This window comes from Girardinichthys multiradiatus, chromosome 12 (genome assembly GCF_021462225.1).
Source record: "Girardinichthys multiradiatus isolate DD_20200921_A chromosome 12, DD_fGirMul_XY1, whole genome shotgun sequence".
In the NCBI taxonomy this organism is placed as follows: domain Eukaryota; kingdom Metazoa; phylum Chordata; class Actinopteri; order Cyprinodontiformes; family Goodeidae; genus Girardinichthys; species Girardinichthys multiradiatus.
Window position 1 is genome coordinate 26117793 of NC_061805.1, and position 26770 is coordinate 26144562.

At 39.3% G+C, this 26770-nt stretch overlaps 2 protein-coding genes across 8 annotated transcripts in view; both read right to left on the reverse strand.

Moving 5' to 3' along the window:
* The window catches only part of LOC124877253 (aminopeptidase O (putative)), a 137125-nt gene extending 129396 nt beyond the window's left edge, over positions 1–7729 (reverse strand). Inside the window, exons 1-4 of one of the 6 annotated variants that reach the window (XM_047380331.1) lie at positions 7536–7729; positions 4944–5659; positions 4514–4683; positions 2254–2473 (exon numbers count right to left, since the gene is read on the reverse strand). In XM_047380331.1, the coding sequence (XP_047236287.1) occupies positions 2254–2473; positions 4514–4683; positions 4944–5623 (1070 nt within the window). In that variant the 5' untranslated portion in view covers positions 5624–5659; positions 7536–7729. Of the gene's footprint in view, positions 1–2253; positions 2474–4513; positions 4684–4943; positions 5660–7470 lie in introns of those variants that run through there. The other 5 variants (XM_047380330.1, XM_047380329.1, XM_047380326.1 and 2 more) reach the window with 5 other exon arrangements.
* Positions 7730–8857: 1128 nt separating this feature from the next.
* dock8 (dedicator of cytokinesis 8) overlaps positions 8858–26770 on the reverse strand; it is an 86003-nt gene continuing 68090 nt past the window's right edge. For both annotated transcript variants that reach the window (XM_047381371.1, XM_047381372.1), the window contains 12 exons: positions 24419–24577; positions 24229–24329; positions 22070–22262; positions 21541–21684; positions 20379–20510; positions 20016–20150; positions 19598–19687; positions 17339–17575; positions 16042–16185; positions 14114–14220; positions 11594–11764; positions 8858–10304 (listed from right to left, as the gene is read on the reverse strand). In XM_047381371.1, the coding sequence (XP_047237327.1) occupies positions 10253–10304; positions 11594–11764; positions 14114–14220; positions 16042–16185; positions 17339–17575; positions 19598–19687; positions 20016–20150; positions 20379–20510; positions 21541–21684; positions 22070–22262; positions 24229–24329; positions 24419–24577 (1665 nt within the window). In that variant the 3' untranslated portion in view covers positions 8858–10252. The remainder of the gene's footprint in view (positions 10305–11593; positions 11765–14113; positions 14221–16041; positions 16186–17338; positions 17576–19597; positions 19688–20015; positions 20151–20378; positions 20511–21540; positions 21685–22069; positions 22263–24228; positions 24330–24418; positions 24578–26770) is intronic.

Sequence of the window (26770 nt, forward strand, 5' to 3'; positions counted from 1 at the left end):
TTAAATAATCACACCAAGTTTGATTATATGCAAGCTATACTGAATAAATGACAAAATAGTAGATTAACATAAGATGTATATATACAAATAACCTTTTTTGCTCTGCCAGCTGAGGGAAACTCTCAGGTGTATGCAGTCTGACTTCTGAACGAAGAAGGGTCTTGACTTAACGGTACACAATGTTTGCCTGATAACAAAAGTGGGGTTGTGGCCAGGTTTAGAAGCTGTCCCTCCCATCGTTGGTGTCTAGCGTCTGGGCCTGCGTTCTTGACACATAAAACTTTTATCGGATCAGATGTTCAGATACAACCCCTGTTGCCCCAGCAACAACTCAATAGATAACCTTCTGATTATCTGCTGCACAGTCATGCTTTTTTCCGTTACTCTGACTATAGAAGAATTTCTACAACTACCCGTGTCTATTTTTCATTATTAACTCTTAAAAGATATAAATTGTCAGTAGACCTTAAGCTTAAATGCAACAAATAGAAACTAGAAAAATGCTTGGAGCTAAGCTGCAGAGACCTAGGGGTTAACCTAGGGTCATATAAGCAGAAATTTGTCCATTAAACAGAAACTAAGCAACAAATGCCTGGAAGGAGAAAATACTGCAGTTCAGAAGGTCAGCACACTTCCATGGTGTGCATCTCCTGGATATGTGGGTTGGACGAGGGGATCTGGTAATGGTATATGAGTTTCAAAGTGTCATCGTAAAATCAGACTGTTTGTCTAATACTTCTCCTCTTTGGACAGTAATAGTTGACACAGAGTTAGAAAGTCACTATTAAATCTATTCATGACTTAAAAAATATGATCAAAAGTAAATAGCATGCTGAAACTTACAAACTATAAAAGCTCGCAAAACGTTAGCTAATAAAAACTTTTTACCCTACATGGCTTGTGAAAAACTGGTAATGAGACCTGTTTTGGTTTTTTGGCTTTCTTCTTGCCACATGGAGGCCAAATTTGAGGAACACCAAACAACTAACAGTAGTCTTTTCAAAACATTTTGCCACCTGATCTGTGCATCTCTGTAGCTCCTCCAGAGTTACCATGAACCTCTTTCTATGACTAATGCTCTGTTTGCGGGGCCAGACAGTTTAGGTGGATGACTGCAGTTGTGCCATACTCTTTTAATTTTCAGATTAAATGCTGCTCAATGCGACGTACAAACTGTTACAATCCCACAGCATGATGTCGCCACTACAATGCTTCACCATAGGGATGGTTTGTTCCTTTGCCTTCACAACAAACATTTGAGGTCTCCATAGGACAACTGCATTTATACTGATATTATAAATTACACACAGTCACCATCTTTATTTAATATTTAGATGACTTCTGGAGGCAATAGATCGTGAGAATAGCGAGGGGCAAAATACAAACCAATGCCACCCTTTTCAGGCCTTTCATTGTAGAAAATGTTGAAAAACATAATTTTTCCTCGTACTGTGGGATTATGTGTTACTTTGTGCTGGTCTGTTAGATAGAATTCAAATAAAATGTATTTAAGTTTGTAGTTGTAACTTGACAAAATATGGAAAGAGTTTCAGGGGTATGAATATTTTTTAAGGCACTGTTAATTACACAGTACATCATAAAGTCAAACCACAAATATGTCAAAATATTTAAGTGCTGACATGTAATCTCATTCACCCTAATCCAATATTCACCACTTCATCCTCGTCCGCAGAAACTTTCCATAGGTACCGAGCTACAGCCCAGTTTTTTCCAGCCATCCGGTGAGCATAAAGATGTCCCTTGTACAGTAGCTGGAGAGTCACAGTGCTATGGCTACATTTTTACTGGAAGAAAAACCATGAGTAGAGGGGGAGGATTACTGGAAACTACTGGTAGACCTGCCAACCTCCCAGCCAGCAGAGAGGGAAGCACCGGCCTAACTTTGTCCTGCCCTGCCCAACTGGAACTGGGCCAGTCTAATGCTCAAACCTACACTTTATTTCCTGTACTGGCATAAAAAATTATGATGGCTTTAGTCTTTTTCTCTCCAAAGATAATTTCCCCTAGCCAGCAACTGCAACAAACTGCAGCACTAGCTTTAACCTATTTCTACTAAAATGCCAATTGTGCACTGAACACTATTCATCACCCTAATTTCAACTGAATCACTTTTGGTCTGGTGGGAGGAAAATTTTAACAAGGAATATTGAAGGGCCAGACTTGGGTTAATAGTAGTCTGGAGAGGAGGAGGTTCTACTACAAGAAAATAACACAGGAAAGCCATTAAAATACCTGCCAGTCTGAAGTGGAGAGCCCCTTACTCCTTCACCAGTGGAGTTTCTAAGTCTTGACAAAGGGTCATCCTTGGAGCTGCTGCAGTCCACCCTGTCTTCAACCTCTTTTGCCAGAGCTGAAGGAGTTTCTGCAGGGACCTGGCACCAGTGTCCCACAGCCAAAGTCAAAGTGGACGCAGGCATGGGCATTGTGACATAATAGTTCCAGATAAGAAAATCTAAAGAGGTACAAAGAATGAAAATGTCCAAAGGTAAAAAGCATAGATGAACTGACGTTAAAACATAAGATTAGCTTATTATACCATTTTTATATGTGTCCTTAAGTAATGAAAAAAAAAGGCATTTTTAAGTTTCAGATAAAGAATGTCAGATTTTGCTTCCTATTTCAGCCATCATTCAAAACATTACACAGCTCTCTCATCCTTACTTGGGAGACAGATGTTATCACAATACCAGTGTGAAGGGCTAAAAAAATCTGACATGTAAACAGAATATTCAGATGTCTGTGACCAGACATATAAACTTCATGTTGCACCAAAGTCTGATTTTCAGGTGATTTAACTGTTTCACTACAGAATCCTTTTGAAATGTGACTACATAGGCAAAACCAGTTGAGTTCATTAGCGACCCAAATACTTAATGTCTTGTCATTAATGTCTTAATGCAATAAAAGGTTGCTCCGTTGACAAATAATCTGTAAGTATTGCCAATTAACATCCTAACCTAAAACAAAAGATTTGTGAAACTAGTCAGGCAACACTAACCTGCATTTCCCAGAAGTATACAGTGTCTTGCAAAAGTATTCCTACCCTCTGAACTTTTCACATTTTGTCAGATTACAACCACAAACTGCAATGCATTTTGAATGGATTTCATGTAATAGGGTTAGGGTGAGGGTTAGGTCTCTCTATGGTAGGTCTCTACCAGTATTGTACATTCAGAGATAAACATGTCGATTTTTTTACACATTCGTGTTTGTAAAAAAGCTCAATCTGAGTCAGATTGGAGGGAGAGCAATGTGTCAACATCATTTTTTTAGTCTTGCCACCAATTCTAGGATTGATTTAGGAGTGGACTTTGCCTGGGCCATTCTAACAAATGAAAATGATTTGATCCAAATATCCCCTTGTACTTCTGGCTATAGATTTTATGGTGTCCTAATAGAAGGCGAACATCTCCCCAAGTCTCAAGTCTTTTCGGCCTCTAACTGGTTTTCTTACAGCATTGTGCTACAACATGATGTCGACACCACCAGGTTTCGAGGTAGATGGTTTGTCCAGGGTGACGAGCAGTGTTAGATTTCCACCGCACACAACATTTTGGCGATCCATTTTGGTCTCATCTGACAAGAGAACCTTTTTCCATATGGCTTATGACAAACTGGGACTTCTTTTTGCTTTCTTTTAAAACTGGCTTTTTCTTGCCATTCTGTTACAAATAACAGATTTGGGGAATGCATGTAGTTGTCCTGTTAACAGATTCTGGTACCTGAGCTGTGGACCTCTACAGCTCCTTCAGTTACTCTGGGCATCTTGGCTTCTCTAAGCTCTCCTTGCCCATCCTGACCTGCACTGTGATATGTTTAATAACCTAACCCTGCTTTAAAATTATCCACAATTTTATCCCAGACGCATCTGCTTTGTTCTTCATGATTCTTTTGGTTCACTAATATTTTCTGAAAACCTCTGAGGCCTTACAGAAACAATTGTGTTTATGCTGAGATTAAATTACACACAGGGTGCCTCTATTTGCTAATTAGCTTAAATTTTAATTGCTTGTTTATTTACGGGTATCAAAGGAAACATCAGAGTCAATTTACCTTCTTCTTTACAATTAGGAGTCATTTTCTGTTTGTCTATCAAACAAAATGCCTAAGAGATGCATTGAAATTTGCAGTTGTAATGGTTTTAAAAGCAGACATGTTCAAAGGTCATGAACACTTCTATTTTTAGATATTTTTTCAGCACTAGTGGCCTTTATTTTTTTTTGTGACGGTAGGCAGACAGGAAAGAGGGGTAGAGAGAGGGGGAGACATTTGGCAAATGTCGCCGGGTTCGAGTCCCGGACCCGGGACGGCCGCTTCGAGGACTGTAGCCTCCGTATTTGGTCACGTGCTTAACCCCTACACCATCAGCGCCGCGCCCAGGTCATGAACACTTCTGCAAGGAGCTGCATGGGGTGTCAAATTTCACCACACATATAAGGCAAATTTCAGATTTTTAAAATCAACTTGACTTCTACTGGGTGTGATAGCGTACGTGTGTCCCCGTCCTCAGCTGGAACAGCCTGCTCCTCCCCGCTCATCAACACCACGCACTCACTGGGGGCCCGTACCCTCACCTGCCACGTTGACATGGCAACAGGAGGCTCCTGGCAGGGGAAGAGAGCTCGGTTGTTGATGGGGGAACCGGCGGTGTAAACACACTCCCTGGAAGGGTAAACAAAGGTAAACTATAAACAATCGTCCTTTCAGCGCAACGAAACACACACATAAACACACACAAGGATGGAAGGCCTCCCCTCACACAGAGCATAAACTGCCTGGGGTGTGTTTTTTGTGAACTAATTAATCAGTAACATAATCTTTTAACATGGCTGTGCATATTAGAATGTGATCTGAGCAGCCAAAAAGCAAAGCTCATGTAAGGCATAATGCCACTTTTAACATTCATAGGAGCAAGTCCAAACCTGTTGTCCTGGTCCTTGGTCCACCTCACAGAGCCTCCAGAAGGTCTTGTCATGTAGTAGATCCTAATAATTCGGGGGAAGCCTTGCGAAGACTTGACCCTCTCCTTTCTCACCTGCAAACTCCAGCGGTCCGTTTGAAAATGAACCAAGCCGCCATTCTGGGCACCAGGGGCGCGGCTGCACAGGGAAAGAAGACGAAGCTTCTCCCTCCAATGGGCAGACGGCATGGAGAAAAGATGCTGAACAAAATCTGTTTGTGCGCTCACTGAAATGTCTTCAGATGCAACCTCTGGGGGGAAGCCCAGTGGCACTGACACAGAATCAGTGTTCACCTCTTCCACCTTTGACACTTCAAGGTCACAGCAGTCTAGCACTAGGGTGAAATCTTCAGCACTGCTGGTCTGAAATGATTGTGAACCCTGAGTGTGACTTCCAAACACTGTACCTGTCTTGTTGGGTTCCTGCCTTGCTCCATCTCCAGCTTCAGGTCCAATATCACCCTCAGTTTTAACCCCCCCAACAGAACAAGGCTCAAGGAACAGAACAATGCTACCACTGATGATCTTCTTGTCTAAACAAACAGTCAGGTCCAACACATAATGTCTGACAAGCATGTGGTTAGTATTGGCTCGGAGTGGAAGGTCATTTGTGTCCAGGTTAAGGTCCCCGTCTGACTCCATGTCACAAAAAAGAAGCCAAGGTGGAAACGAGGATGGCTAAATCAGAACATAAAAACACAGTGGATATATTTAGGTTCTGTTTTTGTTACAACCTTTTTTCTTAATAGATCATTTCTAAAACCGGCTCTAAATGTTGTGGTCAGGGAACCTCTGCAGTTTGTGAAACACCAAGTCTGGGGTCATCAGTGTGATGCACCAATTTTCTCTGATTAGGTCTGAGCAGTGATCTGCAAGTTCAAATACTGAATGTTATTTCTTAGTTTTCTGTTAGATTTATAGCTACTAACTCTATTAAGCCATATTCTTTTATTTTATGATCAATTAAGTAATAGTTTGCATGTGTCTCTGAAATGAAAAAACTGAACTGGCCAGTCAGATCTCAAAGAAAACCAAAAATCGGTCTCAGCCACCTCTAGCATAAAGACACAACTAAAGATCAAGTTAAATCTGAAAATAATAGCCGATGACATTTTTCCTGACAGCTGTTAAACCAAATAAAACCAGATGTCATAACTATTACTGAGATGGATTAAGTTTGTATTGCGCCTTTTTAACTGATATTAACTTTAGGTTTTCACATTCTGTTATGTTACAACCTCAAACTTCAGTGTATTTTAATGGGATTTTATAGGTGTAGAAAGTGGGAAATAATGAAACATTTTTTACAAACACAAATCTGAAAAGCTTGTCATTTGTATTAAGCCCTCTTTCCACTGATGCCCCTAAATAAAATATAGTATTTCCTGTGAAAGCTTCAGAGATCATTAGAGAACACTACCAGACAGATCAGGGATAAAGTTGTGGAGAAGTTTACAGAAGGGTTTGGTTATAAAACAATAACTTGGACCATTTCATGTTGCAATTTTCAATCCATCATCCCAAAATGGAAAGACCATGGCACAACTGCAAACCTACCAATACATGGCCAACCACCTGAACTGAGGGCCGGGCAATGGGAGCATTAAGAATGGAAGACCACAGAGCCCATAGTAACTCTGAAGGACATTTAGAGATCAGGTGGGAGAATCAGAACAGATTGTGTTCCACTTCACAAATCTAGTATTTATGGAAAAGCAACAAAATAAATCTGTTGTTGAAGAAAAGCCATCACAAACACCTGTTTAAAGTTTGCCACAAGCCCAATAGGTCACACAGCAGACATGAGGATGAAGGTGTTTTGGTCAGATGACCAGAGCAGCTTTTACTGTATGTAGGTAAAGAAATGAGTATTTGGAACACATGTGAAACACTATGTATGGAAAAAAAAACTAACAAACAGCACCTAACCCTAAATACACCATCTTCATCCTGAAACATTGTGGTTGTTGCATCCTGTTGTGGGAATACTACTCTTCAGGAGGAAGAGGGAAGTTGGTCAGTTGATAGAAAGATCTAAATACAGGAAGAAAAACCTGATGAGAGATGACAAACGTATCACGAATGGTGGAGCAGGTTCTACAATGGTTTGGCTATAGGGGCTGAATACAAATGCACATCACACTTTTCAGTTTCTGATTTGCAAAACATTTTGTAAACTATGAATCATTTAACCTCCACGTCTCAAAATCCTTTCCTTTGGGTTGATCGATCACACAAAATCCACCCAAACAAATACATTAAAGTTTGTGCTTGCCACGTGGCGAAATGTTTTGCAAAACACAGTACATATGACAACCTCGTGAAGGCTGAGGTATTTATTTTACATGTCACATGCGACGTCATACGGCTGCCAGACTCGAACGGTTCCGACTTTCCGGTATTCTCTTTTCAGACAGTATTTCATGATCCCAATACAGCAAAGCAATCAGATTATTGGGGGTTGGACAAAACCACAAAAAAAGTCTTACAAAAACGGTGTCACGTTGTCTCACGTCGTCTTACGTTGTGTGGAGTGAGTAAACAGTGAAGTTACCTGCTGAGAAAAAGGTAACCGTTCTTTATCGTTTCTGTGCGCAGAACCAGATCTGTGGCGACTCTAAAGCTTTATCCGCTGCCCATCTAGACAACAGTGAATAATTTTCAAACAGCTGCTAACATGCCGCTGAGAATCACAATAACACCCCTGTTTCATGAAAGACTGGGGAGGTCCAGCAGTGATGTCGTCACCTTCACGCGACGGGAGCAGATTGTAGTTCCGGGCCTCGCCTTGTAGTTTCACACCCGGGGAAATGCTCCACAATTTCTCGCTTGTTTGGAGTTCGTATGTTTGTTTTTATTTTGGAAATTAAATTAACCCTCAATTGAAATTAAAAGCGAAAATCAACAACAGCTTAATAAGAGGTTAAGTTGTTGATTTATTTTTTAGATAGCTTTCACACTGCTTTCGCAAATTGTATAAATTATTCTAAAATCCGCGAATAAGGTTGGTAATTGTTTAAAGATTAAATGGAGAGACACTTTAAACAGTAATAAAAGTGAATAAAAGGCTTAAATAAGCACATTTATAGACAAATACATTAATCTATAACTATAAAATGTAATTTATATCATAATCATTTGTAATAATTTAGAATGAAATGTTAAATTTGTTGATTATAATTGTAATTATGTGTTAAAATCAAGTCCAATTATTTCTGTATTTCTTTAAATCTTCTGGTGAAATGCACCATGAAATCATTTAATTTGTAAATGTAGATTATCAAATAGAGCCGGACATAAACTGTTTAATAGCTCTTCTGATTATTTGTATCTCATTAAACCAAAGGGACATACACAAAGCATTGTACAACTTCTATTTGTGAACATGCACCTTTACTGTTTGAATGAATTAAGATTAATAATTTTTTCACAATTAATAAATCCAATTGTATTCCTAATTGCAACTATACCCAAATCGAGTTCTATGTCATTCCCAGATCTGAGCTTGGACTTCTTAAACAACTTGGCACCATAATGCTGGCAGATTAATATACTGTAAATACCATGTTTTCTTTAACACATTTTTTTTATCAATAGCCTATATATTTAATTATATATTTAATAAATGATCTGCTATTTGCTTCCAGTTTTAATTGTCTAATGACACATTAAAGACATTATTTAATGATTTATTTTAATAAATCATGCCCATTTTTGACCTCCGTGTTTAATTCTCACTGCTTTTTTTCTATTGTACTAATATTCTTGGTCTATTGTGAAATTCTGTGCAAGACTTTTGCTCATAAAGTGGTCTTATACTAACAATAAGTAGTAACAGGGCATTATAAGATAAGAAAACTATAGCCAAACAGTGACAACATTGTGCATATGTTAAAGTTTATTAACTTTCTGCAACAGCGCTTTGCATGGAAAATGTTCACAAACAATTCCTCATTTAGTAAAACATAAACGGTAAGAAACAAATACACAAAAAACAAATTTATGCAAACATGTAGTTGAATGCCACAGATGTATATTACAGTACATGTTCAGATTAGTTCAGAAACTAGAAATACATTTTAATGAATACTTAGTTAATACAGCAAGTTGCATAATTTTGTTTTACTAAACCATTAAAAAATGTCAACAGCTAATAAATACAAGGAAACAAATATGTAAATGGCTACTAATAATCTATTTAAAATGTATTTCCATTTATGAAAAATAAGCACATTTTACATTACTAAGATACAGTGTGTCCTTGAACATAAAACAGGATGAGCTGTCATGAAGGTGTAATTAAATCAAATGAGATTAAATTATCAATATTAAATTTTCAAAACCGGGAGTGAAAATCTTTTCTGAAAAAGTATTTTAACTACAGGGGATAAGTGTTGGTTGGTTTTTCAAAAATATTTCAATTCTTTTTAGGTTTAACATCTTTAAGTTGCAAATAAACACTTTAAATTTGGCACTGTATGTTTTATAGGAAGTGGTATATATACAAAAAGTTAAATTTCCTGAAAAATAAAATGCGAAATATATAAGTATACCCTTGTAAACTGTACTATATACAAAAAAGTGGCTTTTATGCATCCTCAAACTATAATTTAGACCCTCAGGACAGTCTTCTTTCTCCTATTCTGTTATTTTAGTGCTGGATGTTCAGCAGTAAGGAGAGAAGACAAAGAGACAAGCCAACACAGAGATTTGTACATTTTTCTCCAGTGCACAATCCACCCAGTTCCAATAATTGCAACTCAACCTGACAAATGTCATGCATAGAAGCCCAGAGGTTCTTCAGCACCAAGCAGAATTGTTGATCACAAATATTATTTTATTCTAAGCACTATACATATCAACATGTTCATTCAGGCATGTACATACATACAGGACACAGTCATAAACAGAATGTACACAGTATGAACACTCTGGTTCAGTAAGAGAGCTGTTTTGCCAACCAAAAGGACATTTTTGCAGCATTATCAGGACTTGACTTTACAGTAAAATATTAAAAAAAGAGCTACATTTTGCTCGGGATAGCAAATTTCCTTTTTTTGTGCTCTGTTCTGATACAACATCCATGACAATACAAAAGTGCTCATGCAGAAGGCATGTATGCACAGTGCTGAATTTACATAAAAAATGGTGACTCTTCTTTCCGAGGTTTTACCAGCAGTTCTTTTCAGCTTATCTTCTTATTTTTACGCTTTCGGCTGCATGACAGCTTCCCTGTCCTTTCTGCGGCATGCTCCCACAAGCTGAGGCACCTCAGGAGTTTTCCTCTGGAGCTCTGCGGAAACTGAGGCGTTTGAAGGAATCCCTGGACAAGGGATCAGAGAAGAAGTGAAAAATGACAGAAATACAACAAGAGGATTAATAATAGTGAGGAATACAAAGTACAGTAAATATAATGGGAGTTTTGAAGATGTGCAATATCAGTTCGAAGAAAGGCCATACTGATATTTGTTTCCTGTAAAGGATCACCTTTATTACCTAAAGCAAGTTTAATTTTTAATTCTCTAAATATAGCCCCAGGGAAAAGTGAGGACTCACATCCTCATTTTAAATAATCAGGACAACATTTTGATTTTAGCATGTTTAAACTGGACAGTTTGCAGAAGGAAACTGATTTGAAAATCATGTTTAAATGGTCGTCTTTATTGAAACTATACATGTGAGTAAACTTGTAGTGATGCAGCATCCACGGGTGAGAAAACATTAAAAACACACACTTTTTTCCTTGTGGTGTTAGGACAGAAAATGCTTTTTCCAGGCACACCTCCCGGTTGCATTTCATAATTGTTATAGGGACTTGTTAATTCCAAGATGCCAATCTTTGTTGTAGTTCTCTAATGGTAAGCTTTGTTTTTTCTTTTGCCATTCTCCTAATTTTGTACAGGGGCAAGATAAGCTTGGGTCCTCATCCAACCCAGTTCCAGTTGTTGTTTTCTTACCTTTTTCAATTATTGCTGAGATACAGATATGGACAGGGCTAAGCCAGTAGCTGCTTTCCCATAATCATTTCTTGACTTTTGAACACCTGATAGGGCAGTCTCTCTTGTCTTACCATTTTGAAGAGTGTCTAAGAGAAATTGATCTTGGTATCACATCCTATTAACACTCCAGGCAAATAGTGAGTCACAAATATCTAATTAAAGGTTCCTGCATAGTAATGGACTTAAAAATGTTAAGCATAAATTACATAAATGCTTTAGTGACATTCAAGGTATAGGAGTTGTTAGAGATGCCAATAAATGTTGCACCAACAATTATGTTAAAAATAGGAAAGATGGGTATTTTGTTTTTCATCCTTCTGCATTAATTTACTGAAATATTTACTGAAATGACTAGAAATTATAATACTATAATAAAAGATCCATTTATTTAATCTACACCAGTCTGAAAGGCACTGTTTATGTGTCATTTATTGGGACTCCAGTTAGGCCATTGATATGGGTAGAGTAAAGGAAATTTGACTCAGTTCAGTTTGTTCTCATTTTACTTCCAATTCAGGAATCAGGAAATAAAAAAAAATATTTTACAGACATGTGCTGGTTGTCTTTCTGTTTAATCCCTTGTCACAAATTAAAGATAGCCTGCTTAACTTACCTATTCTCTAGCCGGGGCCTGATGATGGGTTTGTAAAGCTCAGGAATCTTTCTCTCTAACATGGGCCTCAGGTTTTCTCTCAGGCGGTTGTAGTTCTTCTTCAGCTCCTGCTGGTACTCTTTCTGGTCTGATGTGATTAAGTGCTTATTCTTTTCAACAGCCTCACCACACCTATGAGACAGACAGCAGAGCGTTGTGAGACAGCTATTATAAATAAAATTTGATTCCACCGTATGAAATGAAAAATTATGTAATTCTCTACTTGATTTTTTTTTTTTATACAACAGCTTTAAGGCTAAGATGAGCTCCAACAGTAATTCTGAGCCCCTGATCTATTCATAATCCCCTCTCTCCCCCTCAAAAATAACTGCAGTGTTCCATGCTAACAATGTCCTGTAACTACTTGACATAAATCGGAGTCCTTTCCACACCAGATGTCTAAATGGGTTTCCAGTTTATTAGACTCTTGGGATTTTCCATATGTTTATTGGACTCCTTCCAAATACTCCCGGTGAAATGTGAGGCAGACCGTGCATGACCCAGAGCGAAGTTAAACAGAGCAGAGGAAAAACAACTAACCAACAAATAAAACATTCCAGCCTCCCTCATGTGCTAGAAAAAGGACAAAGCCTTGTTATGAAGGAAAGCACTAAAAGGATCTGGAGCAGAGAACCAATGTGGTTTCTCCCCAGAGTGCTCTATCACGACATGTCTAATAGCCAACATACAGAGCCCTCTGTAGGAAATCAGAGAGAAGGCGCTGATTGCAAACACATGTCTGAATTTATCTCTTAGCTTTAATGAAGGTAATATAGAAACTCTAGGCTTGTGTAAGAGTGTTCAGGAAAATATGCAGGGGAATAAGCGGCAATGATCACAGAATCACAAAACATCTGCTGATGTTTTGTGATTGACTGACTGTTCAAACAACGTTTCATCTGATGGACGTTTAAGATATTTAGTATCATTTTGCCTGTAAATTAAACGTTTAGGATTGTCGTTTAAATTAAAACAATCTGCTTGCACAAGTCCAAACATCATCCACCTATATTCTGAGCTGATATGCAAAAAAACATTCTTCAGGCATGCAATTTAAATCCAAACAAAAGAAAAGTGAGGTAATAGGCAGCAGTGCCTTGCAAAAGTATTTATACTCCTTGACCTTGTTCACATTTTGTCAGGTTACTACCAAAAACGCCAGTATATTATATTGGGATTTTATGTGAAAAACAAAGTAGTGCATCTTTGTGAAGTGGAAGGAAATGATAGAAATAAAAGTCTGCATATGTGCTCTTTGTTCATTAATGTAACCATCAAAAAAAGACCTTCGAAGAACAGCTGTATTTATACTAAGATTGAATTACACACAGGTGGACTATTTGCTAATCATGTGACTTCTGATAGCAATTGGTTGCTAAACTACTTTTCAGCATTCACTTTAAAATCTATACCATTAGGTCTCAAGGTAAAGTCATTTTGTTGTTTCATGTTTCACATAACATCCTCCATCTCTGCCTTCTTAAAAAGAAACAGCAATAGCTCAATGCCAAAGGCAGTTTACAAACCAGTGGATAACACAGCAACACAAAAGATTGAGACAGACAAGAATACCTATTAATCAATCAACCCCCCTCCAAACACCCTGTTATTAAAGTCCTAATCTCTACAATTATGTATTTTAGAAGGACAGGTTAGAACAAGTTCCTGCTTTTAGGAAGCATTGAGGTGAAACGTGCTTTTGACTTTTTCATGAAAAACAAAAATCATTTTGCCCTCGCATTATTTAATTGTTCATGTTTTCTATTTCATACTATTGTAATTTAATTATGTAAATTGAAAGCATTTTATATCTAAATCCGGGCTTAGAACTCAAAACCATATGGAGAGTTTGTCGGATACTGCACAGCAGTGGGCAGACATTTTCTTTAACATGCAACACATTTAGTCCTTTACATAGTAGAACCAATACAACCAGCTAAGAAAAGCAGTTTTCTTTTGTTGTTGAAGATTGGATACATAGCACAAAATGCTATCTTGCTTGGATTTGGTCCTCGAATATACGAGAAACCTTCCTGAAATTACAGTAAATATTTGCCAACCTGCTTGTAGCAATCAAGGCAGCTGAAATGCAACATGAGGGTTAGAAAAATGTAAACCATCTTTTGGAGGCAAACGACACAGTCACAGGAGATGAGTGTGAAGAAACATGGAGACACAAACAACGCACAAACATCCACAATGTTTAAGATTTAAAAAGTGAAGCATAAATTACAGAAGTTTAAGATGAAGTTTAGAAAATGAGATGCATAACAAACATGTTTGAAACATGTTAACCTAAAGCTTAGATAGTTCAAACAAAGAAAGAACCTTCTGCCACCACTGAAAACACTAAAGAGAATGACTAGTGACATAAACAACAGATCAAGAACTTATATCACTTTCCTAAAAGTATCTACAATATATTTATGCTGCTATAGTGTGCATCCCGAGGTGTATCACGAGGTGCTGATCATATCTTACCTCATTATAAACTCTTTGAAACACAGGCGCAGTTTATTGTGGTGACGGAAGAGCTTCGGGTCTGCTGGGATCTCATTCAGGAAGACCTGGGCCACCTCCAGCGGGCCCTGCAGCATGGGCGGAGAAGGAGAGAGGGGAGGAAAGGAACAAACACAAAGGGACAGTTAGAGAGGGAGGAAGAAAGAGAACGGAAAACACGGAAGAGGAAGGAATGAGGGGAAGTGTTTGGGGGCACATGAACAAAAGAAGGGATGAGAATGGTTCTCATTTAGAAAAGCGAGGAAATGAACTTATTGTCTAATGCAACTAGGAAACAAGGCACTAAACGAAACCATGAGGAAGAGATCAGATCAGAGAAGGAAACATTATTAGCGTACTGACTGGCTAAATTCCCCGCCAAGCCTGCGTACCTCTACCATTTGGCTGCCATTTCCCCAACATGAAATCTTGTTATCCTAACCTCTATTCATCATAAAACCACAACACGCTCACACTAAGCCCACATTACGAACGGCACAGTTAAACAGCTCTGATTAGCATCATAAATGCATTGGGCCTAGTCCTCGGTCCTGGGTCTGAGCTGCAGACCCCCCCTCCACACACACACACACACACACACAGACACACACACACAGACACACACACACAGAAACCCAGCCTCCTGCACTGATTACAGTCAGGAGTTATATGTTTACCAAGCTGCTGAGCATTAGCATTATGTATACAACCATCAAGTCAGAGCGAGAGAACCTGTCAGATTAAGACGCTGGAAGATAAAGCATAAGGGGAGAAAGGAAACGGAGACGCTGAAGTTTGCTTTGTCATTTCTTCAACATTTGCCATGCTGGCAGAACCTGGAAGCTATCAGATCAAAGAGACCTCCGGTTCAACACGCCATGCAGGGGAGACATGAAAGGAGAAAGGGTCCATGGATTGACGTTTTAACTGAATCAAGAGGAAGCAAAGGAAGGATTAGGGTTATAGATAAAGTCTTTGATGCGTGATCACTGTCTTGTGTCCCATTTGAACACTTGGGCTACAATCGAAAGTGAAAATGTAATTACAGAAATAACGGTGATTTAGGTTATATTTTTATTGTATGATAAAACAGATCAGGAGTCATCTTAGGGGTCTCTGCACTTACAAAGATAATATTTACAGTTAGCAATGCTAACCGCACTAATCCTGCTCATCATGCTAAATGCCAAAATAAGATTCCAACAACTGTTTAAAATGTCAACTCTAATCATTTTGTCTTTGTTTTGAAACAATAGTTAAATCCTGTTTAGCTGCAGATTTGTGTCTCTCTCATACACCATATGATGTTACCTCTGGTCCTAGTATAAACACTAAATGATCGTTCAGCCTTACAGAAAGACTCCTGTACAGTTATGAATGATTGATTTAAATAGTAAATGGCCTACATTTGTATAGCACTTCACCAAGTCTGAGGACTCCAAAGCATTTTGCACTACAATCAGTCACCCACCCATTCATACACACATTCAAACACTGATAGTTGTAAACTCTATTGTAGCCACAGCTGCCCTGGGGCAGACTGACAGAAGAGGGGCTGCCATACAATCGGCGCCACCAAGCCTTCTGATTACCATCAGCAGGCAAGGCGGGTGAAGTGTCTTGCCCAAGGATGCAACGACTGAGACGTCAGTCTCAGCAATCTAAAACATAACAGCAAATTTAATATTTTTTAAATCCAAATAGTAAGTTAGTCACAGCTCTTACTTACTTTGAATGGATCTTGAAGAACATAATTGAATATGCTGTGATATGGTACACAATTAGCATCCAGCTCTGATTACAATCGGAAACTGTGTTTACAGAGCTGCAGAGCATTAGCAATATTTATACAAGCATCAAGTCAGAGACAGGGTTGTTTTCATTCAAAGATAATCTGAAACCCTGCTTACCTGGTTAACGGTGGCTCCCACAGAGCCTTGTAGCAGCATCTGTAGCATTTTAGCATCGGGTTGCTCCCGGTGCGTGGCAACTGCGAGCTCCCTAGTCTTCTTCTGCATGTCTTCTATGGCCACCTCAATGGGAGTAAGGTCAAACTGAGAGACAAAGAGAGGTAAGATTGTACAGATATACTGATGCTGGTGTCAAACATGTATGGGCTGGTCTCTGGTACGAGGCTGAACTCAGGTCACAGTCACAGTTTTCAAAAAGAGCAAAGCTTTTACGTCATCCAGTTCTACGGTTTAACATCTTTTTAATGATGTTAAATGCTGTAATTACTGGTGTTTACTCCATTTATAAGGAGCTACAAGGTAATGCAGTGGTGCTCTTCCCCCACCTACTGATGAGCATTGCCGATCAGCTGGCAGAAAGACTGTTACTATGCTTTTGTCCGCATTAAGCGGCTTGGAAAAAATGTCCAGTCCGGAAAAACATAGTCATGATGTACAAAGTAAAGGAGCTCAGGTACAACTGATTTATAATAATAATAGTAATAATTATATTATTAAAATTCTATTTACTCAGATAAAATCTCATTGAGATTTTAAATCTCTTTTCTAAGAAGGACTTGGCAAGACAGCAGCACTTTTTACAAGTATTAATTGTATTGATAAAGTGACATACAGTCATATAGGTTTAAAAGCATAAAATTATAAAGTCCTCTAATAAAAACATGACTGACTCAGAAGCAATTGCAGTTAAAAACACTCTACTTCTGGTCTTTCAGTAGTGCTCTATCAGTTTAGAAGGATGACCAGCATACAGATGACAACACTGAACCCGATATTTACAACCGGAGATAAAACGTAGAGCACAATGATGCACTGAGATTTAAAACTGTACACAAGTTACAAGCATCATGTCGGTAAACAAGTCAAATGCAGTGTGAAGTATTGGGACTAATTAACCAGCTAATATTAGCTTGTTACTCTACAAAAAGCAGGACAAAAAAAGTGTAGTATTCTGTAGAAAAAGGTCTTTAAAACTACAATTAAATTTAGTGGGTGTGCATTCTAAGCCTATGTGTCAGAATCAATATAATAAACATGGTATAGATAAATAATATAAGTTTAATATGTTATATGGTAATTATTTAAGCAGAAGGAATAATTGTTGTTTTTTGTGTTTGCTTTGTAAATACAATTTGTTTTTCTTTTTATACAAGGCTATTGTACCAGAACAATCTCATTCTGGCCTACTGTTAAATTACCAGGATTAAATATAAACCTAACACTTTTCGGAACTGACCTCTTCTTTCTGGATGACGTTGATGCGCGTCTTGACGTAAGGGAAGGAGTGCATGGTGGTGAGGATGGTCTTTCTCTTGTACTGCTCATTGAGCTCACCGCGAGGCCGTCCGCTCTTGGTGAAAGGCGTGGTGTACATGAAGCGTCTCAGGTTGAAGTTCTTCTCAAAGTTCGTTAGGCGGTCTTTCATCTCATAGTCATCAAAGTAGGGCTCCACGTAAGTGATCTGGATATACGCCTGGAGAGGAACAGTGGTTTATTTAATTCATTCAATATTATCCAAACAAGAACTATAATGAGTTTAAGGTTACATGACCAAATTTTGCCAACATTCATTAAACTATGAAGTTCATTCAAAAGAAAGCATCTCCTTTAGTAAAGCTGTCCTGAAATGATTTGGCGTTTTGACCCGCTGGACTAATCATTTTATAATCCATTTCTGACAGATGTAGTTTCTGATATGTGAATACATTCTGTCCACTTCTGATGTATATACAAAGAACTCTAATAACAATCAAAACTTACAATTTACAATTAAAATTTTGAATGCAACATAAAATTAGCACCTAAAGAGGTAAAAAAAAAAAAAAGTTAATGCTGATCTGGTATGTTTATTTCAAGCTTTATACTTCTAATTGCCTACAATTTAAAGTAAATTTTTTACTCCTTTAGCCCCTCATTTCTTTCAAACAGCGTTCACCCTAAGCTCCCACCAACTCTGTTCAAAACCTACTGTAATCTGATAGGCAAGGTATCACAAAGCCTTTAACTTCTGAGAATCCATCCATTTCAGTGTGGAGGTTCTGAAAACATTAAGTGAAACTATTGGGATCCCTATGAAGGCATTTAAAGCTTAGTGACTGAAATTAGAGTTTAATTATTATTTTATATTAGTCACAACCATTGTTACGTGGAGAGTAATCCAGCTGTGGGTTTGTTTGTTGATTTTGTATAAAGATCACAGCATGTTTTCAGCAGCACGGTTGCAAAACTGTATTGTAAACTACTGTTCATTTAATGTGTTTAAGTGTTTTTTAACCATACTCTTTCCCAAATAAAATAGAGACTGTATTGGCTACTGCGGTATCGCTCTGTTTGCTGTGCTCCGATATTCCCAAACAGCAGTCTGTGTCGGGGAGAGTTGCGCAGACAGAGTTGAAACACTAGTCTTCCGTTAGTCTTTAGCTCTTAAGACGTCCGAAGCCTAGTGCTATGTTTCTGAAGTAGGAGAACAACGTTTTCTGTAAGTTTAACTGAAAAAGGATTAATTAAAGAATTATCAACAAGTCATATTAAAATTGACAGTAAACACGGTAGCATTAGCCACTTTTTTCTCTGCAAAACTTTAATTTTTTTGAAGACTGTAGCTGTATGTGTCAAGTCAGAAATGTATTTAGAACAACATGACAATACATGTTTGTTGCATTGTTGGAACAAAATTTCTATTGCTTTAAAAAAATAAATCCTGCTGTTTTTGGAACATGACTTGTGAGTTAGGTTGGACACAGTACTGATATAAATCATGTAATAGGTTTACACAGAACCTTAAAGCTACTCAGGTTTTAATATGGCTAATATGGTAATTGTGATGCTACAGTTGAAAATAGCAATGAGAAATTCAGTTATTGGTAAACATTTGACTCTTTCTGCGTTAACATTCTCCACGGGCTTTGGCATCTCAGTCACTAAAAATATACATCATATGTGGGCATATGATGTATGTTTCCATCCAACAGACCAAATAAATAACTGACATACAGGTTGTGAACACAAGATAGTTGAAACACTGCAAATTTTCCTTGCAAATATTGCATCCAAACAGTCTTTTGTAATTGTATAATTGCACAAACTGGTATTTCAATGTTTGAGATTCAACATATTGTGAAGCTTTAGTTTTTAAATATGTACATGGCACTGATTTAACTAACTTTTTTCAAGACAGTGAAATTGTGCAAAAAAGGCCTTTGTTTTGAATCCCCTCGGGATATCCAGAGGGGATGTGTCCATGTGGTGTGTCTATGTGCACACACCACATGGCTTGGAGGTGCAAAAAAGCAGAAAATCTGTATTATGCTAAATATCTTGTGAATGTGGACAGAGCCATTAATTAAATGCAAATAAATGTGGTCGGTTTTGGGGAAAAAGCAACCAAGACAAAGCAGAAAAATGTTTTAGCCAGTGGCGGTCCATAAACTTCATACTGACACTGACATCAGACATATATCAGAGGAAGAATTGATGCGATATTATAGTGACCTACCTTGCTGGGGTTGAGCTGTTTTCTGTCCACTGGTGTAGAATCCTTAATCATCACCAGTGTCTCATCTCCAAAACACTGGCTATAGAAGTTCTGGGAATAGGAAACATTTTTATTATCCTAAAATATTATTTATAGAATATTCAATATCTCGACATAATCCATGCTGATGTTTAAGGGATTTTTTTAAAGCAGGACACAGCTGATTCCCTGGTTAGATGAATGCTTGATTCTGCTAAATTCTCCTTACAAGCATGTAAATGATTTTTTCATGCTCTTACAAAAAACATATGTATAATTGCTAGTTCTTGCTGTTCACTCAAAGTCCCTCTGCTATTATGAGATTCTACCAGTCAAGCTGGGGACCATCCTCCCTTTTCATTTTTAGTCAAAACCAACAATGCAGTTCAGTCCCTTGTACCTCCAGCCTATGTGATATCTCAGGCAGATGCGTGATGCCAGGCTCCTTGTAAATAAATTCCCATTCATCCAGGTCTCCAAACTTGGCCCCGTAAAAACCCACACGGAAATAGGTGCCAAACATCCTCTTATGGCCCTAAAGGGAAACAAGAAAAGTTTAAACTCTATGACACATCTGTCATGTCTTCTGTATCATGTCAAATTATTTTTTTCACATGAAGATACCTTTTAAGAGCCATAATTATGGGAACCTTTTTATAAAATGCTTCCCAAAATGCTTAGCATAATACAGAAAAAAGAGTGTTTTTTTCTAGTGTTAATGTTAACTGAATTTGTATATTTGAAGTTTCATAATAGTATTTACCTTCTGGATAATGTTATCAAAAGCTCTCTGAAGCTTTTCGTGTGTGGATGCCAGTTTTCTAAAATCTCTGCGAGCCTCTAAGATTGGTATGATGATCTTGTAGACTTCATTCACTGCCTCATAGAGACCACCCTGATAAAAAAACACATTACAGCATCAACTGAAACTGTATATCTATGAAAATATATTGGAAATTTAGAAGCACTGTTAACGACGTGTGAAAAGCCTTAAAATTAATTCATCTTTATCTGATGCCCCTGAAAAGCTCAATCTTAAGCCCTTTCAGATCATCCTTTTTTGCCATGATCTACAGGACTTTTTCAAGTCTCTCAACCAAAAAGTCCTGACTCGGAATGGTAGAGTGGATCCAATGATCCACCTTGAGAGGCATTTACAAACCCTTAACCACTGTGAACTGTAATGGGTAATACAAATGTGATGTCGTGATGTAACACAAAGCAAAGACAGCTGCAGAAGCAGCAGGGGTCTATGATGCACAGTGGGACCAGACACACCAAATGAGCTTCCAGAGTCCATCTGCTCTGACAAATATGTTGGTCATCAGAATCAGTTGGAGATAAAATGTTAAGGATGTTGCAGAACAACAATGCTTGTGTTTAAAACACTAACTGATCTTATGCATTGCTCAGGTAAATGCTGCAAGTTATGAACAACTCCCCTTGGGTTTTGTAACCTCAGAGCATGCAGTGTAAGTATATACGGTCTGCGATTTCATTGGATAATTTTGTATGATGTGAAAGGACAAAGTGATCTGTAATTATGGGGTTCTTGGTTGCATGTTTATTGTAGAACTATGATCCAAAAGCTCATTTCTCTCATTTGACCAAAGCACATGGTTCCAGTTCAAGTCACAGTAGATTTCAATGTACTCCACATGTTGGAAATTATGTACCAACAATAGTGCTCAAGACGTTTTGTTAAAAAAAATATTTCATAACAAGTAATTAATTTTAAGGCTTTTTACACAGCATTAATACTGTATTTGCATTTCACTTAGAATTTATATTACCAAATGTTTCTACAGTTTTAAAATTGCTAAGAATTACATAAATTGTAACATGGATTTCAGATGCAGCTAGATGTTGTTCTTTGTGTGCAATATAATTATATATTTTATATTTGTATAGCTTCATTGCCTTACATTGCTGAAAAGCTCAGCAGCCTGTTCGAGCAATCCCACCAAGCCGCTCTCCGTGAAATAGCGACCTGAGCATACACCGTCCTCATCTGGGGACAGGATGTCATCAGACACAGCTGACTCCTCCAGCACATTGGGGGAAATGTTCTGGAGAGAAAAATCAGTTGACAAATCAGTTAGTTAGCCCACTTAATCAAATAATCAATCAGGTGGCTTGAAAAGACGTGGCCTTCCATTTGTTTTCAAATTGGGCCAGTGGGCTGCAAAATAAGCATATTTGGCTTATTCTCCCACCCCCCCCCTTTATCCACACTTTCAGGTGGGCTTGTTATTCAGTGATTTACAAGGCATTGATTTGATCAACTCTAAACTGTTCTTGGATCAGGACTTGGCAAATATCAAATTTAAATGACTTGGACAGGTATCAGTGACAAACAGTCTCTGTTAGGATGTCTCCATGTTTGATTAGGTTGTTCATTTTTAAAATATCTTCCTGTATTAACATCCAGTGTGTTGCTTTTTCTCAGCATACCTGGAAGGTGACACTTCCAACAGGCAGGTATTTGTGATCCTCCAGCATGCTAAGGTACTCTGCCACAAGTGCAGCTGCATGGATCAGGCACATGGCTGACTCCGTGTAACACTTCCTGTTGTTGTGCTTCTCTGCCATGTTCTGCAGCCAGGTCAGACGGAGGTCAGGAGACGTCTGATAGCCCTTTGCTATCCTGGAGGGTAGAAAGAAGGAAATTAGGTTTTCCTTTTTACTCTTTATTTAATCACTGAAAAGTCTTATTAAGATTAAAATCTGCCTTACACCACAAACAAAGGGACAGAGAGAGAACAATTCCTATGTGCGATAATAAACACATTTAATGTGCATTGTAAAAGTATTTAAACCACTTGAACTTTTTTAACATTTTATCACATCACAAATCTCTCAAGCTTTAAATGTCTCACAGTTTAAACATCATCTGAAAATGTAAAGAGTATGACACAAAAAAAAAACAATACCTGAATATCCACCTTAACTGACAGAGAACATTAACCAGATAAGATGCCGAGACTCCTGTAGAAACTCCACAGGAGCTACATAGACCCACAGCTCCACTGGGAAAATCTGTTCACACAGCTACTAGTGGAACACTATAAATCTTTCCTTTATGACCGATCTAGTAGAAAACAGGACCAGACCACCTGTCGTCTGGTCAGACGGGACCAAAATGCAACTTTCTCGCCTAAATCCAAAGCGCTAACTGTGGTAGAAAACTAACACTGCACATCACCCTAAATTCATAATCCCCTCAGTGGAACATGGTGGTGGCAACATCATGCTGTGGGGATGCTCATCAGAGCTGACAGGAAGATGAATGGAGATAAGTACCGCACAATACACAAAAGAAAACGGTTACAGGCTGCAATAAACTTGAGACTGGGGTGGAGTTTTACCTTCTAGCTAAACAACAAACTTAAACATACAGCCAGAGCCACATAACAAACCATATTCATGTGTTTGAGTAACCCAATCACATTGGAGACCTAAATCCAATGGAGAATCTGTAGAAAAATTTGAAAATTACTGTTCACTGATTTTTTCCATCCAATCTGACCTAGCTTGAGCTATTTTGCAAAGAAGAATATGCAAAGCCGGTAGAGACACACTCAAAAAGACTTTCAGATAAATTTAAGCATAATTCTGTATTGACTCAGAAGACTGAATACAAATGCACATGACACCTTTCTGATTTTTAAAATCCATGTATCACATAATGATGTGCTGCTTTGTGTTGGTGTATAACATAAAATCTCAGTAAAATACATTGAAGTTTGTGGTTTTTATATGACAAAATGTGTCATATAAAAACCAAGGCGGTATGAATACTTTCGAAAGGCATACTACATTATGGCATTTTCTCATGAAAAAACGAAAGAAAATCAAAGCCTCTAACACAAAATCAGCTTTCTGCATTCAAAGTGTAAATAAATGTGTTGGATATCATGTCTACTGAAAATATTTTTTAAAAATGTGCATCAAAGAGTGACCAGTAGAATAATAGTTGGATACTGTGGTCAAGGGGCATCAAGAAAAAAAACCTTGATTTTCTAATTCTGAAATTATCCTGTTATGATTCATAAAAACAGGTGAATTCAGATATCTGCAACTTAAATGTTCGTCAGTCACATGGTTTAAGTGCACAGAGATAGATGTTGAGGTAAACGTAGAAGAAATAGTTTTTAAAGGTCATCCTGCAGAACTGTCAGACAGCCAGTCACTTGGTAACTAGAAGCAAAACCTAAACAGAAAGCTGCATGATGAATAACACACGTACACAACACACATCGAAGTAAAGTGCCAAGATCAACAGCACATGTATGCTCTCTTTGTCTCGATGCATGCCCCGCTTGCTCTTTCTTAAACACACACGCACGCTCACATTCGTACGTACACAGTTTAGTTTTGCATATACACAAAGCCAGATCAGAGGACTAAACTGCTACCACATGGTTACCATAGTGAAGGCAGCAAATAGGGGCTAAATAGCAGAGACAACAGAGTAATGAGAGCCAGCGTTGAGGTATTAGGAAGAAACCATAAAATGATAAGCAAAAAAAACAAAAACAAATGATGAAATAAAGAGACAGATGGAAACAAGGAGGAACCTCTTTTTATGGACGGTTAATTTTTATTTTTACCTGTACATGAGGTCCATAAGCATTTCAGGATCCTCCTGAAACTCCCTCATCTTCACAGTATCCGACAAGATGCTGTTGAGGTTTCTTAAGAGCTCATCCACCTGAACGTGCAAATTTAAATAAAAACATGCTTTTTATAAAGTTTAATCAGAGGTGCTGACGGTTTCTGACAGTGTGTGTAAGCCTTAACCTGTGAGGGCAGCAGGGTGTTCTGCATCTCAGCATCCTCCTCTGCATAAGCAAGAATGGTGCGGAGGGAGCGCCTTAGATATTCCTCTTGGAAGTCTGATGATTTTCCCACCAGTGAGGCCAGTGACATGGTGACCTGCATCTTCACTCTTGAAAAGTTCTGAAGAGAATGCGATATGCACATTTATCATACATTGCAACTGAATAACTGTCTGATTAATCTATGGATTTCCAAAAAAGTTAGATCTTTTAACTTTTCATGTTTTTCTTTAATTGTTTCCTCTAGTTCCTGAAGGAACTAGGTGTTTTTTGTTACATTTTAATTACTGTTACTTCTACGTAGCCAGTAACCAGTTTTAAAACTGTAAACAGATATACAATAATTAATAAATGAATAAAATTGAAGATCCAACCAAATTTTAAAAACAGTCGATTTATTAGAAACAAATGAATGGTTCAAAGGTTTCCAAAACACTAATGGTGCACACAATTTACTAACTTAATAAGCGCAAACATAAATCAGTGGGAGCAAACCCCAGAATAGTCACTGACCCATGGAATGAATTGGAAGCAAGGCACACCACAGATTAAACAAAATTTGAATATCACGAAAAAGAACCCCTCATGATGACTATTAAATTGAGGCATGTGACGTCGTCCACTACATCTGAGCCGGGGTCCCACCCTGGAGCCAGGCCTGGGGTCAGGACTCGTCGGAGATTGCCTGGTGGCTGGGTAGCTCCTCGCGGGACCCGGCCGGGCCAAGCATGAACGAGAGACGTGAGGCCATCCCCCAGTGGGCCCACCACCTGCAGGTGGAACCGTGAGGGACCGGTGCAAAGAGGATTGGGTGGCGGACGAAGGTGGAGACGTTGGCGGCCCGATCCCCGGATGCTTAGGCTGGCTCTAGGGACGTGGAATGTCACCTCGCTGGGGGGGAAGGAGCCTGAGCTTGTGCGGGAGGTCGAGAGATATCGACTAGAAATAGTCGGGCTCGCCTCCACGCACATTGAGGGCTCTGGAACCCATCTCCTCGAGAGGGGCTGGACTCTCTTCTACTATGGAGTGGCCCACGGGGAAAGGCGGCAGGCTGGGGTGGGTTTGCTTGTTGCCCCCCTGCTCAGCCGTCTCGTGTTGGGGTTTACCCCGGTGGATGAGAGGGTCGCATCCCTGCGTCTTCGGGTTGGGGATGTGTCTCTGACTATCGTTTCGGCCTACGGGCCAAGCGGTAGTGCGGAGTACCCGGCCTTCTTGGTGTCCCTGTCAGGGGTGCTGGATAGTACCCCTCCTGGGGACTCCATTATTCTGCTGGGGGACTCCAACGCCCACGTGGGAAATGACAGTGACACCTGGAGAGTGGTGTTTTGTTGTTGGACTTTTGTGCTAGTCACGGATTGTCCATAATGAACACCATGTTCAAACATAAGGGTGTCCATCAGTGCACTTGGCACCAGGACACCCTAGTCAGGAGGTAAATGATCGACGTTGTTGTCGTATCATCAGACCTTCGGCTGCATGTTTTGGACACTCGGGTGAAGAGAGGGGCTGAGCTGTCCACTGATCACCACCTGATGGTGAGTTGGATCCGCTGGAAGAGGAGAAAGCCCGACAGACTTGGCAAGCCCAAGCGCATAGTGAGGGTCTGCTGGCAACGTCTGGCGGAGCCCTCGGCCAGGGATGTATTCAACTCCCACCTCCGGCAGAGCTTTGACCAGATTCCGGGGGATGTTGGAGACATAGAGTCTGAGTGGACCATGTTCTCCGCATCTATTGTCGATGCTGCTGCCCGTAGCTGCGGCCGTAAGGTCTGCGGTGCCTGTCGCGGCAGCAATCCCAGAACCCGGTGGTGGACACCGGCAGTAAGGGATGCTGTCAAGCTGAAGAAGGAGTCCTATCGGCTGTGGTTGGCTTGTGGGACTCCTGAGGCGGCTGATGGGTACCATGAGGCCAAGCATGCCGCGGCCCGGGCAGTGGTAGAGGCAAAAACACGGGCCTGGGAGGAGTTCGGTGAGGCCATGGAGAAAGAGAACCGGTTGGCCTTGAAGCGATTCTGGCAAATCGTCCGCCGCCTCAGGAGGGGGAAGCAGTGCTTCGTCAACACTGTTTACAGTGGGGGTGGGAAGCTGCTGACCTCAACTGGGGACATTATCGGGCGGTGGAAGGAGTACTTCGAGGATCTCCTCAATCCTGCCATCATGCATTCCCTAGTGGAAACAGAGGCTGGGGACTCGGGGTTGGACTCTTTCATCACCCAGGCTGAAGTCACCAAGGTGGTTAAAAAGCTCCACGGTGGCAGGGCTTTGGGGGTGGATGAGATCCGCCCTGAGTACCTCAAATCTCTGGATGTTGTGCG